This window comes from Malus sylvestris, chromosome 2 (genome assembly GCF_916048215.2).
Source record: "Malus sylvestris chromosome 2, drMalSylv7.2, whole genome shotgun sequence".
NCBI classification, from domain to species: Eukaryota; Viridiplantae; Streptophyta; class Magnoliopsida; order Rosales; family Rosaceae; genus Malus; species Malus sylvestris.
Window position 1 is genome coordinate 12,025,182 of NC_062261.1, and position 17,315 is coordinate 12,042,496.

The 17,315-nt window shown below is 40.0% G+C and overlaps 1 protein-coding gene across 1 annotated transcript; it reads left to right on the forward strand.

Annotated features, from left to right (window-relative positions):
• Positions 1-1,872: 1,872 nt before the first annotated feature.
• Positions 1,873-3,501, forward strand: LOC126589397 (probable galacturonosyltransferase-like 1). Its single transcript, XM_050254679.1, has one exon. It carries the CDS (start codon positions 2,192-2,194, stop codon positions 3,260-3,262), a length of 1,071 nt encoding a protein of 356 aa, XP_050110636.1. The 5' UTR covers positions 1,873-2,191; the 3' UTR covers positions 3,263-3,501.
• Positions 3,502-17,315: the final 13,814 nt, after the last annotated feature.

Below are 17,315 nucleotides of genomic sequence, written 5' to 3' on the forward strand. Positions count from 1 at the left end.
TTATAGAATTATATATCTCATAAAATATCAAACAATTAATGTCAAAACTATAAAAATATAAACATTAATTGTAATATAATGAGGTGTACAAAGTCAAGGGACAACTTTAAATATTATTAAGGTTTTAGTCAAAGAATGTTAGGGATTAGAGAACACATTTAAAGTATCCCTAAATTAAAAGGTAAGATATCCAGAAAAGATTAAAAAGTGTTAGAAGGATCACAAGAAACAAATCACTTTCTAATGCGTTTTTTAGTTTGGCCGTCTCAATCCGTTTTCAGAAACAACCAACCTTCACCCCTTGGGTCCCATTCAAAGGGCCAGGTGGCAACTCTCTTAAGTTTATCAGGGTGTACAATGTAATGAGGTGGCTCAAAATATAAACACAAATTTCGGATCCCAAATCACGGTTGCCCCCATCGCGTGAGACATGAATTGTCTATGTGGGGTTCTCCTTTTGCTCTAATCATTTTAGGTCCAAGTTTAGTTTGATTTAATTATAATTAGGATTTAAGATGGTACTATATGATTAGGGAAATAAAGGGATCCGAGGACTACTGCAAATGCAGGGTAGAACACTGATCAGCATCCATGTTACGTAGATTGTAATTAAAATAAACTATGGCTGTATTTTAGTTTAGTCGTCTTTCTTAACGTTGGAAGAGATTTTAAGTTAATTTGTCATCCCTAATTGATAATAGAAAAATAATAAATATTTCCTCATGAATCGCTAGAACTGTTTCTATGTTTAGCCCCCACCCAAAAATTAGTAAAGTTGTCCATACAAGAAATGTTTGAATTTTTAATGAAGGTACGTTTTTATGATAAAAATGTTACGGGAAAAAAAAAATGTTATGTCATGTGTGTGCCGGTCGTTTAGTAAGTTGTTGACATTGTGTTACATTGGGTAGAACCCAACTCTCTGTTTACTAGAATATTAGAGCACATGCACTTGGTGACGAAAATTTCTACAAATTAAGAGTAGCTTTCCCATCTAATGACTTTTGTGTATTCTAATTCTCATTTCACCCTTCTTGGAATCACTTCTTGCTGGGAGTTGTATATAAAAATAGAGTATAGCTTTGCACGGAAGCACACACATATAGACATGATATGAGGTTGGAGTTTAATTTTCCTGAAGGGGATACCTCACCAGTTCACCTAAAGGATATAAGATGCGGTGGGGGAAGAAGATTAAAGTTCCTAAATTCATATTTCACGCTCAACTTTTGCTTAAAAAGTAGTCCAGCTCAGGGTTATGATGTCCTAATCACTTTATATTTTACAACCTAGAGAGTTAGGGAATGGGGATTGCTTCAATTCCCTCTCTCCAGTACTAAATGAATATTCAAATTAGTAATTGGAAATTAATATAAATGTTAATTAAGTTATCCTCTTAATTAAGGAAATGTTTGAATTAATATAACCTAATACTTATCACATGATCAATAAATTGACACATATGTATGTCAAATTTTCCTTAGCAAGCTATGCAAATTGCTAGTGGTTCCTAAATTGTAATGCAAGTAATTAAGAGTATTGACCTGTACACTAAGGTTCTGTGTTCAAGTTTTTCCTCCCACGATATTAATTGTAAGTTTTAATTCGAGAACTTTTTTGTAAAAACTAGAGACTGATGTGAATGGATAAAATGAATGCACACACTTAGCTAGCGGTCTAGGTCTTGATGGCATATTACCAAATATGTTAGTTTCCAAAAAATTTGGTAAAATACCACATATGGAAAAAAGAATAATCTCATTGTTTTCTTGGGAAATTTTTTTTTAAGGATGATTTTCAAATAAAAAAAAATATATATATATATATAATGGTTCTGATTATAAAATTTGTATAGTCAAGATACATTATTTGCAAATAGAGAATGCAAATATTATCCAAATAATCTTCTCTGCCTTCATTTTGGTTGTCTTTGAACAAAGACCCCCCCTCCCTTGACTTGGCTTCCCGAGCAGTTCAGGTTTGAAACCAACGTGGTTTCAAAGCCACGCAGAAATCGCAGAAGTGTCTTCTCCCCAAACACTCTACAGAAACTCCTCTTTCTCTCCCCTATTTCTAACTTTCTCCTTTTCAAAAATTAAACCCTCTCTCCACCCGTCAAAAACCAAAACCACCACACACCTCCTCTCTTTCATATATCACTACCTTTCCTAATTGTCCAAATTTTCTTAACATGCTCTCTTTCCTCATCAGCTTCATCCTTCTCTTTACGACCACCACCAATGCCGCCATCACTACTTCCGAACGACTCAGGGAAGCGCTCGCCACCGCAACCACTCAACGATTCAAGGAAGCACCGAAATTCTACAACTCCCCCAGCTGCCCGGACCTCAACAACCACGAGCACACAGCGGTGGCCATGTGCTCGGATGAGGCGGTCCACGTGGCAATGACCCTCGACGCCGCTTACCTCCGTGGCTCAATGGCCGCCATTCTCTCCGTCCTCCAACACTCCTCCTGCCCGGAAAATGTCATCTTCCACTTCGTCTCCTCCTCCTCCACCTCCAACTCCCAACTCCTCCAGCAAATTATCGCGACGTCATTTCCCTACTTGAAATTCCGAGTCTACCCCTTCGACGACTCGGCCGTGGCGGGGCTCATATCGACGTCGATCCGCTCCGCCCTCGACTGCCCGCTCAACTACGCCCGCAACTACCTCGCAAACATCCTCCCCACATGTGTCCGCCGAGTCGTCTACCTCGACTCCGACCTCATCCTCGTCGACGACATTTCCAAGCTGGCGTCCACCCCGCTGGGCCCCACCCAAGTCCTCGCCGCGCCGGAGTACTGCAACGCCAACTTCTCCTCCTACTTTACGCCCACGTTTTGGTCCAACCCGACCCTCTCCCTCACCTTCGAGAACCGCAAGGCCTGCTACTTCAACACCGGCGTCATGGTCATCGACTTGGACAAGTGGAGATCCGGTGGGTACACGGAACGGATCGTGGAGTGGATGGAGCTACAGAAGCGGATGCGGATCTACGAGCTCGGGTCCCTCCCGCCTTTCCTATTGGTTTTCGCCGGAAACATCGCCGCAGTCGACCACCGATGGAACCAGCACGGACTGGGCGGAGATAACTTTCGTGGGTTGTGTCGGGATTTGCATCCGGGTCCGGTGAGCTTGCTGCATTGGAGCGGGAAGGGGAAGCCGTGGGTGAGACTGGACGCCAACCGACCGTGCCCATTGGATGCTCTGTGGGGCCCATATGATCTGTTACAGACACCCTTCGCGCTGGAGTCTTGATTAAATTAGACAAATAATCATCAAATTATCTAATTCATTACTACACAGTTAATTTCTTTATAATAAAGAAAAACAAATATATATTTTCTTCTTGTTTTTTTCTTTTGTCCATGGAAATTTTTAGGTACGGGTGAGCAAACTATACTGATCCATACTCAGGCTTCTGGACTCTCTACCCTCTCGATCGAGGTTTTTGTTGTACATTATACAAAGACAATCAATAGAGTTTAATTTTACTATCGTGTTTTTCTCTTTGTTATATTAGAAAGAATCGAATCATAAACTATCTTAACTTTACAATCATATTTGTATTTTTGTTTTTCAGATCTTGCTGTGAATTACGTTTATGGTTGCCACTTTACCAGACATTTTTTATTTATCAACTTATTACGTATTGAGTTCAACTCCTATCCCTTCTTTTTAATATTAATATAGTTTAAAGTAGAAATATTGCTTATATTAAAAAAATTGTTATTAATATTTCAAATCCTATGCACTTAAAAAAGTAAAAATACAACGTGCAAATGCACATTAAAAAGTGTAGATTGACAACAACTCTTCCTTCTTTTTGTTTCCTTTCCGTAAATTGATTTTATTGTAAAGAAAAGAGCAAATAAAACTACGACTAAAAGTTACACTACCATGCGATGCACGAACAAACATCAGCTTCATAACCTAGTTACTAAATCCAACTTCCACGTGGCAGTTAATTTCCCGAATCTTTTTTATTTTTTATTTATTTATTTTTTTTTACAAAGGAAACGATTTGATTTCATTAATGAAAAAGAAAAAGTACATAAACTAAAGTACATGATGTTAAATTCCTCAATCAATAGGATTTCATTAATGAAAAAGAAAAAATACAGAAACCAAATTACATGATGTTAAATTCCTCAATCAATAGGTCTACAATAAGAGTAAAAAGATCCACACAATAGTAACAAGGATTTCTAATATGCAAACTATAACGAGCTAGGCTATGTGTCACACCACTGACATATTGACGAACGGTGAATAATGTAATTTCAGTGATTGTAGAGAGGTAGGCTTTGGTGTCCTTAATGATTTGGTCTATCCTAGACCAATTTGGTTGCGGGTCCATAATTGACGGTACAATTTGAAATGGGTTGCATCTAATATCAAGTCGTTGAGAATTAGCCCTTGTTGCTGACATTGCCACGCCTTTCTGGAAGAGCTAGCAGGGCCTCTGCCTACAAAGATGACTGGACACCTTGAAAGCTTTTACATGCAGCTTCCACAAAAACTCCTGAGGAATCGCGAATGATGATCCCAGCCCCCCAACATTTCGCTCAGTGTCCCATATGCACCATCAACATTCATGATCTTCTGGCAGCCAGAGGGCAGCGTTGTCCATTTTTGGGTGATGGTGTTGAGGGGCCGAGATTTGCGTATGAAATTGGTCTTTTACAAACTCATGCTAGCATGAAAGAGATCTTGAAACCAAGACATTTGGAGAACACCCTGTCCATAAGTTTGGAGTTCCTCTTTCTCCATAACGCCCAACAAATCATCTTAAAACCATCAAACTGGGCTGGGACATATGCTTGAAATCTCCATTACCCAAGATCTCATTGATAGTGATGTTGCAATGCTCGGGGGAACATGGATAACCAAGCACATTTAGTGTTAAAGTCCCACATCGGTGGGTTCAAAGAAACTCAATGGGTTACCCTACTCTAATTAATACCAAGGTCTTTTGTGGTAAAACCCCACATTTGACGGATTAGGCATGTGGTTAAGTTGGGAATAGTATCGGTGTTGTTAGAGTGAGGCGGGCTTAACGATCCAAAAATCCAACATGGTATCAGAGCTCACGGTTCGGGCCCGTGCAAGCCAACGAGCTTGTCACCCATAAGGAAACAAGTATGAACCCTTAATATAGAGATAACCGCTGAGTTCCATTGAAAACAACTAGGCCCAACGTGAGTCGACCTCTGAGTTGAGATTACACATGAGGGGGAGTGTTAAAGTCCCACATCGGTGGGTTTAAAGAAACCTAATGGGTTTAAATAGGATTACCTTACTTTAACTAATACCGATGTTTTTTTGTGATAAAACCTCACACCTGATGGATTGGGCATGTGGTTAAGTTGGGGATAGTATCGGTGTCATTAAAGTGAGACGGGCCCGTCGATCCAAAAATCCAACATATAGCATAGTGGCATTCGTTCAAGAATCTCATAATTTGAATTGCATAAGACACGAAGGATCAATCTCAATGCGATATTTTTCGGAGATTACATCTTATGGGGATAATGTCGTGGCCTCCACATTCCTACTTTTACTTTCGGAGGGATCAATGCCTTCCAAACCTTAGACCAAATACCAGTAAAATAGTTGGCAGAGGAAGATGAAGCTTCACCGATGGTTGGATCCACTCCCTAGCCACATGGTATGCGTTTTTTTAACTGTAAATACACTCTTTTTGTTACGAGGTCAGATCGAGCAATCATCAGGTTGTATAAGGCTAAAGGGGAATTGAGCGAATCGAATCAACTTCAACTGGAGAGAGGAGAGACCGAAGGAAATTATATTCCAATTAAGTCCGACATTTTTGACCAATGTTAGATCATGACTTGCTGGCTTTGGAGTAAAGATGTGGAACGATGAAGGCAATTTCAAATGATCGCTTTGCTTTCTTTTGAACATCTTGTGCTTGGCTATTGCTTCAAGGTCCGACCACTATTTTTCAGTACTAATCGAATTAAAGCTCAAGATTTGACTAATTACATGTGTTTAATTAATTAATAACATCTTTTAATTAGTATTGTTCTTCCAAACTTCTTAATATTGTGATTGAGTTCCGTTTGAGACTAGTGGGAAGTTTTGGTGAATGAAAAGCCTTCCATAAACTATTAGTTGAAGGAAAAGTACAGCTAAACTATTAACCAAATGTTGGTCAATTATTTGTTGTTATGTCATATGTTGTGGTGAGGTCATGCTTACACTTTTTTTCCTTTCAACTCCTCACTTCAAAATTAGATATTGCTTTATACGTGTGCCATTTTTTTTAACAAAAAAGGATAGTGATTTAAAAATAACGGTTGTCACATGGGTATATTTTTCAGTGATCAAATTATTGATCTGGAGATAATTTGTATCACATGGGTACATAGTCTAGGGTAACATTTAAAATAAAGTATTGGTTCCCTTTATCGAACGATGTTTCTACGTTCACGCATAAAGCGGTATTATGACGCCTACAATGTAAAAAGCAACGTTATATAATAATAATAAGTCATTTTGTGTTACAAACTATGACTTTACCCATATATTATGTAATTTTGAACCGTAAATTTTAACAAATACAATGTAACTTTATCTTTCCTGTAATTCAGACGTCATTGACATTGGTGTTGTAACGCCATTAAACATGAAGGTAATGAGCTTAAAAGTGAATAACGATGATGGGTAATCCAATAACGTTTACTAGTAATAAGTCTATAATGTAACAAGATGTTCATGATTTAACGATTAACGTTGGTAGTGTAATAAACAGTATCATTCTATAATCTAAATAATAACATTGGACAATAAACTTTGATGATTGTAATGTAACTTAGTTAAAACAAAGAGTACCAGTACCCTCCTTTCTATAAAAGGTATCGTGGAATCGTGTACATAAATAAGTTACAGGAAAGTGACAGCTAGCATACATTTCATATGAACTGCACGTATAGAATTAGAAGCAAGTTACTTCTGGTGGTTGCATAGATAAAGGAAATGATTTCTTCTCTTTCAAGGGTGCATAAATCATTTTTCATTTATTTTCCACTGCTCTTCTCCTTAATTATTTTCACTAGATAGATTGACCAAACATACATTTCAACCCTTTTACCATATGTAAGTGTTTGGACCCAAAATGTTATTTTGGGCCGAGCTCAGGAATATTCTCGGCCTAATGTTGTTTATTTAGAATCTTGTCATGGGCCGGCCCTGTCGAGGTTAGCCAAGTCTTGCTACGAAGAGGTGAGTTTCGGAGAAAGGTGAAGTAGTCAAATTCTGGTATAATAAGGAGTCTCAAAGCTAAAGTACTTGGGGTTAGGAGATGAACCTGGCTGGTTTGAGGATTTTGTTCAAAGTCCTACGGAGATTAAGATTGGTCGAAGTTTAATCAGATTGGGTTAAGGAGTTCTAATCCTAATCCATCTCTAGCTCGACCATGAGAGGGGTGCTTGCTGTTATAAATACAGAGTCACATGCAACATTTTAGGCTCTTCCGATTCAACACACAAACTGCCCTGCGCAAAGTCTCGCTCTACGCGAAACCTCTCAACAACCTTGAGATTTTTATTTTCTTTTTCCTGCTGACACATCTTTAGTTTGGATAAACAACATTGTGAAGGCAACCAGCAACATCTTCAGTTTGGATAAACAGCATTGGAGCTATATAATCAGTCGATTGAGGAGCACATTTAGTTTGGATAAACAGCATTGCTTTGAGACCGGTTGGTTACCTATTCAAGTTCGGTCAAGAATGATTTTCGAGTCTTTATTGGCAGAGGTCATCTCATTAGCCTTCCCAGTGAAGTGAGGTGTTACAGATTATTAGGCTTGGCACGTTGAACACCAAGTTGTTTTATGATTGGATATTCACAAGTAAGTTTTAGAGTTCAACATTCGGACGGTCGAACCACATTTACCATCAAGACATACATCTCTTTCGAGTACTTGTGTTCGTATAGTTTGGTGCCAGTTCGACATGCTTATACTCTTACGAATATAATCACCGTGATCGAACCCGGCGCTAGCGATCCGTGAACTTCGCAAGACTAGCAGCCTTGTCTTCAGGCTTTAGAACCTGAAGGCCGAGACGTGTTCCTTCCTCAACCGCATTAGTAAGATCAAGAAGTCAACAGTGCGCCCAACGCGACATCAACACATTTTACTCCCCGGCCTAGCTTGGCCGACTAGTTGGCATGCCCTGCACATAATTGAAGGACGTAGTTAGCTTATTAATTACTCGGCCTGCGCGCCACGTAGGCTTGGTAGTTTTTAGGATCAACATTTTGGCACGCCTAGTGGGACAAAGTGCTAAAACTACGAAGTTCATGACCATTGAGACACGGTCAGTGAAAAAGAAAACAGTCATGGGAAAATCAACGACCGAGCTTCTGGTCCATAGCCTATGATAAGATTTGTCACATATACATTATCCTCTTGTTACCGTGACACTTGAGGCTATAAGTGCGATGCACCGGGAAAATGAAGTTTGTTTCGGCGGTCAGCCTCGCAATGCAGAAATCCCTAACAAAACCACATGAGTTTTCATTGAAGGGATGATGAAGGACTGCGATGAAGATGGTGGTGAAGGCTCTGATCTACCGACTAGGTCGTTTCTTCAGAGATGACTTGACGAGCAATCTCGGCATGTTGAATAGACAGTCAGCCGAGAAGTAAGAAACATACTTGAGGTGATATATAGTAATGGTGACACACACACCAGAAGGCTCGAACTATTGGTTAATAAAGCCTACAAAGGTGGACCCACCGATCATTCTCGACAATTTTTACCTAAGAATAATCTGTTACCAACGGTACAAGCCGAGGCATGATATGCTCGGCTCAAAACAATCGACTTGGAAAAGAGAGGAGGATCAAGCAGTAAATTGAATGGATTTAACAAGAGCACGGAAACATCATCCTTCGATATGATCAAGGTCAAAAGAATGATCGATTCAGCCTTAAAGAAGGGGCCGAAGTTGCCAAAGTTCATTCATCCATATCCCACCTTCATGGAAAAATTCGAGTACCCTAAAGGCTTCAAAATTCTGGACTTCAGCCTTTTCGTCGGTGAATCATCCCTATCGTCATTAGAACACGTAGCCCGGTTCACTGCTCAATGTGGGGATGTTAATAACGATTTTCATAAGCTACGTTTGTTCAATTTTTTGCTTACCGGCTCAGCCTTTGCGTGGTATATCAATCTCCACCCAACTCCATACAGAGTTGGGAGGAATTAGTCGAGAAATTTCATGAGCAATTCTATCGGCCAGGGATGGACATATCAGTGTCCTCCTTAGCCAGAATGGCTTAGGCCTTTGACGAATCACTGATGGAATATCTTACTAGGTTTAAATGAGCCATAAATTGTGCCGAGTACCTCTTCCTGAATTTGAGTTTGTTAGGATTGCTCTAAACGACATGGATGTAGAATACAAAAAGAAATTCCTGGGGGTGAACTTCCGTGACATGTACGAATTAGCTCAACATGTCGAGCAATACGACTATTTACTTTGAGAAGAGAAAGTCTTGAAGTCCCCGTCCTGAGGAACAATATACAAAAACCCCACGGTCAGTTATGCATTGGACGAAGCTGAAGAATATGCCAATATAGATGCGGTCGAGATAGTAATCGACAAACCATATATATGCAAGGCATTGGCTCATGCTAATCCTAAAGATGCCAAAACTCGCTCAGCCCCTGAAGAGTCTACCGTCAAAACATCAAAAGTTTATACTTTCGACATTACTAAAACTGACGCATTCTTCGATCAATTGCTACTTGCCAAAGTTATCAAACTTCGACCAAGGCATAATATCCCCAAGGCCGAAGAATTGAAAGGAAAAACATATTGCAAGTACCATAACTCGAACAAGCACACGAAAAACAACTACGTCGTGTTTCGAGACGCCATCCAAAGCTGGATTAACAACGGAAAACTCAAGTTTCCAGAAAAGAAAATGGGTGTCAACATCGATCCATTTCCTATGGCGACAACGAGCATGGTAAATGCTCGTCTACTTGGGGATAAAGGAAAATGAAAGGCCGAGTTCGTTCCAATGCGATCTGTCCCAAAATAGAACTCTTGGCCATGATTAAAAATTGATTTATTCTCGAATGAGCCACCCCAAGATTTAATTAGACCGGCTGTTGTCGAATCAATGTCGAGCTCCAACGTCGAAGAAACTAACGAGTCGATAGTCTTATGTAGTCGGTACAAAATGGACGTTGTTTTAGCTTAGTCGAAAGAAAATCCATGCCAAGTGGCAATACCACAAATATCCACAACTGCAATGACACCCAAAAACATGCTTGGAACAGGCCAACGTCATAAGGTCTTCAACATGTTTGGTCCTCAAACCCAAGATACCAAGCCATCTTCTGCTAAATGATGCCTTGATTTCGACACGCCATTTAGAACGAAGATTATTATGTGCGTAGCTCTGGTAGTTCAGTTCACCCGTAAACCAAGGCACCTTCAGACCTCCTGAGCCACATGATCAGCGTTGGTATACCTATCATTCCCTTAACAGTGTATACACCGCACTGTCCAAATCATAGAAACATCGACACTAAAGAATGGACTCTATGGCCTGCCGATGAGTATCCCAGGAGACTTCGGCCCCCAAATGGCAACCGAAGGAAAAAGCCAGCAATGACGATGAACGATAACCTCTGACAATTATGACAGAATTGCTCCAAGGAAAGTAGATAATCGATCGTGATTTTGAAACAATGATTGAGGAATTTGAAAAGTGGATCAAACTCCTTCTTCGGCCTGGGGAGATGAAAGCTCACCTTAAGTACTTACGGAAGGAAGCCGAGAGCAAACTTCCCCCGCTACCCATACCAGAACCTTTGAATAGAGTCAAACAAAATCTACATCCACCGTTCCTTGGGGAATCTTTAGAGTGCATACGAGAGTTTCACAGAAAGCATTCGACTAATGACTTATACAGTTTGTCGAAAGCATGCCAAGATATTATTGATCTCGTTCTAACTTGTCCACATGCTAAACGAATCATCCAAAAAACTTCAGACCCGAGGTTAAAAGCTAGGTTCCAACATATACGCAAGGGTCGAGTTCTCGGCTTTGATGTCGATCTATACACTGATATTGACGCGGCCGAGTTTCCCTTCTTTCTCAATGACATTCGATATTTGCGGTACCATTTCGAAGTCTTTTTAGCCGTCTCCCTCTTCAGCCTTACGGCCGATAAAACGTGTTGCATGATTAGATACTTACCTTGACATCAGAGATGCCCGTATCATATATCAGGAGCAAGCTCGTGTCACGACACAAGTCCTTGACCCAATTTCGATTTCAGATGAACCTGATGCCAATGAATAAAACGAGAAGGCTCATGTAGACATATCACAAGAACATACTCCGGCGATAGCTGAGGAAGATAAAGTGGATACTCTCTACATAAATCTAGAAGAAGAGGATCCAGAAGAAGAAGAATAAGATCATGACCTGATAGGTCATTCGGTCATTGACAATATGGAAATTAGTATGGTCTATGTTTTATCTATCGATTTTCAACCAATCGCGTCCCAACCAAATTCCCTGGACGGCGATGTAGTTACCGAGGAAGCCACGCAAGTCGACTTTGTGGCTGCTGAAGAAATCGAGCTAGCAATGAAAGAAGATAAGCTCAAAGCGGCTCTCGTCGAATTATTTCCTCGCTCGTCATCGCTTAATCTCCATCATTTAAAGTTGTTGTATGTTACAACTTATATTAAAGGATATCCAGTCTTCAAAATTTTCATTGACTGTGGAACGACTGTCAATATCATACCCGTGACTATCATGAATGTGTTACGTCGCTCCAATGACAAACTTATTCCATCAGGGGTCACTATGAGTAGCTTTGTTGGTGATAAATCCCAAACCAAGGGAGTGCTTCCGCTAGAAGTAAATATCGCAGGTCGTAATCACATGACTACATTTTTCATAGTTGATTCGAAGACCGAGTATAATGTATTACTTGGCTGAGACTGGATCCATCAAACAAGCTGCATTCCTCGGTCGTTATATCAAGTCCTCATCTTTTAGGATGGCAAATCGATCACAGTTCATCGGGCTGATAATCAACCGTTCGAAGCTAAAATGATCTAAACTCGTTACTACGATGACCACGTTGGCTACATCACTTTATAGGGTTTTAACGAAGATGGTTGGCCAACTAGGATCTTAATTCAGAAAGCCATTGAGGTTTGCGTCGAGACTGTTTATCAGGTTCAGCGAGACTTGGGTTGGCTGACCTCATTTCCAATCCCGATGTCTGAGCCCAAACAGGCTAAATGCCGGGCTGCAGTTTCATCTATCATGGAACAACTGTTGGCCCATTGGTATAATATTTCTAAACAACCAAATTCAAGCGTAAACCTTGTAGAGTTTCTCGCCGAATGAGATAATGGTCCTGTCATTTCCCTTAACAAAGTCCAAGCTGCCCCAGCCGAGCTCGAGGACAGTTGACCCCAAGTCAAAGACCTATTTGAGAAAATAAATGTTGGAACGACCGATGATCCTCGACCATTATTTATTAGTACTTTGTTACCTCAATCCATGAAAACTGAACTTTGTAAATTACTAAACAAATTTAAAGATTGTTTTGCTTGGAGTTACCATGAGATGCCTGGTCTAAATTGAACCTTCGTCAAGCACGAGTTATGCATTAAAGTTGGTTGTAAACCTTTTCGCCAACCCTCTCAGCAATTCTTGACCGAATTATAACTCGGCATAGAAGATGAACCTGTTCTACTTTTAAAAGCCGGGTTTATTCGAACCGCTCGATACGTCGAATGGTTGGCAAATATCGTACCATTGCTAAAGAAAAACGGCGCTCTACGCATTTGCATCGATTTCCATAATTTGAATTGGCAACTCCCAAAGATGATTATCAAATGCCAATTTCAGATTTGTTAATTGATGTTACAACTAATCATGAAATATTGTCCTTCATGGACGACCATGCTGGTTACAACCAGATTTTTATCGCCAAAACCGATGTTCACAAAACTGCATTTCGTTGCCCGGGGGCACTCGGGACCTACGAGTGGGTAGTCATGCCATTCAGCCTTAAAAATGCTGGTGCCACATACCAACATGCTATGAATACCATCTTTCATGACCTGATTGGTATTGTCATAGAAGTGTATATCGACGATGTGGTAGTTAAATTGAAGGGTCGCCGAACACATCTATATGATCTTCGGCAAGCTTTCCTTCATATGCGCTAACATAATCTCAAAATGAACCTAGCCAAATGCATATTCGGTGTATCGGCTGACAATTCTTGGGTTTTCTTGTACACCATCATGGCATCGAGGTGGATGAAAATAAAGCTTGCGTGATCATTAATGCTCCACCTTCGACGACTAAGAAGCAACTCCATTTTGTACTCAGGAAGATAAATTTTCTCCGCCGTTTCATAGTTAATTCAGCGAGAAAAATGAAAACATTCTCCACGTTTTTGAAACTCAAGGACTCGGATAGGTTCGAGTGGCGTGAAGTAGGCCTGGCAATTCCTGACACAACTCGATAACGCGACACGACATGACACGACACAAAATTAACAGGTGTTCGCGTCGACATGATAATGAATCGGGTAGTTATCGGGTAACCCGATAAGCACCTGTTAAGAGAACGGGTTGGTTCGAGTATACATGTGGGTAACACGATACACGATAAGAAAAATATTAATTTTATAATTTTATAACTCTAAAAAATACTATAATAATTATATATATTAATTGAACAATTTTATACCCTTAAAAACTATAATAATTATATATATATATATATTATATTAAATATTCAAAATTAAAAATTGGTGACCATTGGATCTACTTCAATATACATACCATTCAATTTCTTAAGTGTTATACATACAAAATGAATAAATTTAAATCTACTTAATAAATATATATATACCATTGAACTTGATAGGATACAAATTCTACAAAACTAATTTCAACGATCCAACTGTCAAACTTGTTTGTATATGTTTCGAGATCGCATCAGCAAAAAATTGCAAAAAATAAACATTCAGAGATCAAGTAATGGGACAAAACTTTTTGACGGTTATCAACCAAAAATCACGATTTAACGGTTATTTTAACTCTGATTTTGATGATTTTTTACAGCTACACTCCTTGACCCTATATGAATACAATGAATAACACGATTTTCAATTTAAAATATTTACACTAGTGGATACCACAAAATCTTATGTTATACTTAATGAAAGTATGAATAAACTCTTAAGTGTTAGTGAATCTATTGTTTTGATTGGATATGCATTCTACAAAACTAGTTTCAATGATTCAACCGTCAAACATGTTTGTATATACTTCGAGATTGCATACGCCAAAAATTGTAAAAAAACAAACATTCAAAGTAGGGGTGGGTAAACGGGTATTAGACCAGCGAGTAGGGGTGGGTAGTGTAGGTTCGGGGTGGGTACGAGCCGGTTCCTATTTTTTTTGGAATAAATAGGGCGGGCCGGGCCAGGCCATTGTTATTTACAGGGCGGGCCGGTTCCTAAACCCTAGAAAAAAGGCCCCAGACCGACTCGTTTCTAATTGTAATTAACGGTCGAGATTTAATGATAACCTATCATGTCACATCCAGCCTGAGCCCTACCACATCCCGGGCTCAACTCTACCATAGCATGATATTGTTCGCTTTGGGCCTCGACCACGCCCTCATGGTTTTGTTTCTAGGAACTCACACGAGAACTTCCCAGTGGGTCACCCATCATGGGATTGCTCTCGCGCGAACTCGCTTAACTTCGGAGTTCCGATGGAACCCGAAGCCAGTGAGCTCCCAAAAAGCCTCGTGCTAGGTAGAGATGGGAATATACATATAAGGCTTAGAGGATCCACCCCCCTGGGCAATGTGGGATACAACAATCTACCCCTCTTAGGGGCCGACGTCGTCGTCGGCACACTTCTGGCCAGGGATTGGCTTTGATACCAAATTGTCACATCTTGGCCCGGGCCCTCACCACATTAGGCTCAACTCCACCGTAGCACGATATTGTCCGCTTTGGGCCCCGACCACACCATCACAATTTTGTTTCTGGGAACTCACATGAGAACTTCCCAGTGGGTCACCTATCATAGGATTGCTCTCGCGTGAACTCACTTAACTTCGGAGTTTCGATGGAACTCGAAGCCAATGAGCTCCCAAAAAGCGTCGTGCTAGGTAGAGATGAGAATATACATATAAGGCTTAGAGGATCCACTCCATTGGGTGATGTGGGATGTAACATATCATCTAATCTGAACCATTAATTTCTAACCTAGGTTTCCAGAATTAGTTTCAGTCTCACTCTCTCACTCCCACCTCTCCACCATCCGTTCGTCACTCCCTCGACTCCCTCGACTCCGACGACATCCCAGAGAACCCAGCCCATCACCGCCGCCGCGACCAACATAATGGCACCACTACTGCCTATCCAACCATCCTCTGACCTCGACGATATCCCAAAACCCAGAGAACCCAAGTCCCACAACCTTGATTCTCTCCTCTACGACAACACCACCGTCGTCGCGACCACCATCACCCATCATCGACATCGAGGATACTGCTACCAGCCTAGATTCTTTTACTTTGCCGGCTATCGTAAGTCTACTTCTCCGAATTTTATTTTTGATGATGCGGAGGATCAATAGCATGAATAATAGGATTTGATTAGTGACTAAATCTTTAGGTGGGAGTAATTTGATGAATGCATGAACATTTGGGTGAAGGAATTGTGGATTTGTTTGGATGAGAGTGGGAATTGGGATTTGAGATTTCGCATTTGTGTTGGGATTTGGAGTGTTTGGTTATTGATGATGAAACACTAGAAACGAAAAGCTAGGTCAGCTAGTTGGGATTGGGATCGGGATTTCAAACTGAGTAGGCAATTTTGAATTTAATTGGAATTTGGATCAAGAACAAAAACTGCGTTTTTCAGATTGGGGGTTTTTTTTTTCTTTCTTTTCTATTCTTTTCTTTTCTTTTCTTCTAGTTCTTGTTAAGGTTTCGTCCTGTATGCTTATTCCGCTAGGTTGTATATATGTAAATTATGCTTATTTGACTATGTGTGTGTGTTGTGTGTGTATGACGGTTTCTGCCTGATTTCATATTTTAATATGAAGTCTGGCGATTTATATTTTCTGGTGGAACATTTAACTTGAGTTTATAATTTCAATTTTGGTAATTGGAACTAGTTTTATGAAGATGGTCTCTCTAGTGCACAACACTTGTATCAGGATGGCTTTTGTGTATGCCTTTATTGAATATGAATCATCAGTTGGCTTGATGAGTCTGTTTGGTAAATAATTAAAGTATGAATCTTGCGTTATAAAATCCAGATTCCAGATGGTTTTACGAGGCCTACTTCATTCAATCAATTTAGATAGTTTTTGGGGCAATATAACACTAGTAGAGAATACCACGTTATCTGCATCTTTTTGACAAGGTTATATATTCTTTCGACTTAATTGCCATGCAAACTGATCAATAGCCGCCATAGCATGTGATGAATTCACGTTCGTTACTCTACAAAAGATATGTTGGTTGCCTATTTTGCTTGGAACATATCGTATAGCTTTTCAGTTCTTATGCATATGCGTGTATTACATATGCAGATTCTGTTTTGTGGTCCTTAAATGAGGTTGTGCTTTTCAGTCATTAGAATTTAGATCAAATATGGTACAGGAAACTGCAATACATTTTTATTGTTTCTCTCTTGCAGCTGTCTGGAAAAGAGTGGCGCCAGATTCTTAAGGTTGGTTTTTGTAAAGTTCAGCATCTCTACCAACTGCAAGTCTACAACATCGTTTCTCTTTAGATGTTGGACGATGGGCCCTGCCCAACCCGTGCCCACCCCTAATTCAGAGATCAAGTAACGGAACAAAACTTTACAACTGTTATAAACAAAAAATCACGATTTAACGGTTACTTTAACTCCGATTTTGATGATTTTTTACAGCTACACTCCTTGACCCTATATGAATACAATGAATGAATTCAATCTTCAATTTAAGATATTTACACGAGTGGATACCATAAAATCTTATATTATACTTGTTGGTACCACACATATTGGGCCTCAGACTTTGACACATTGGGCCTCAACATTTGGGCCTCATTACCCAGCCCATAATTATGTAAAAGGATAAGCCCCTTATTCTATAAAAGGGGACTCCTCCCCCCTCACAAATCAGACTCTGGGATACCCCCAAAACATACAAGTCTCAAACAACTCAGAGACAACACTCTATTCCTCAGGGGGACTCCCTTTGAGC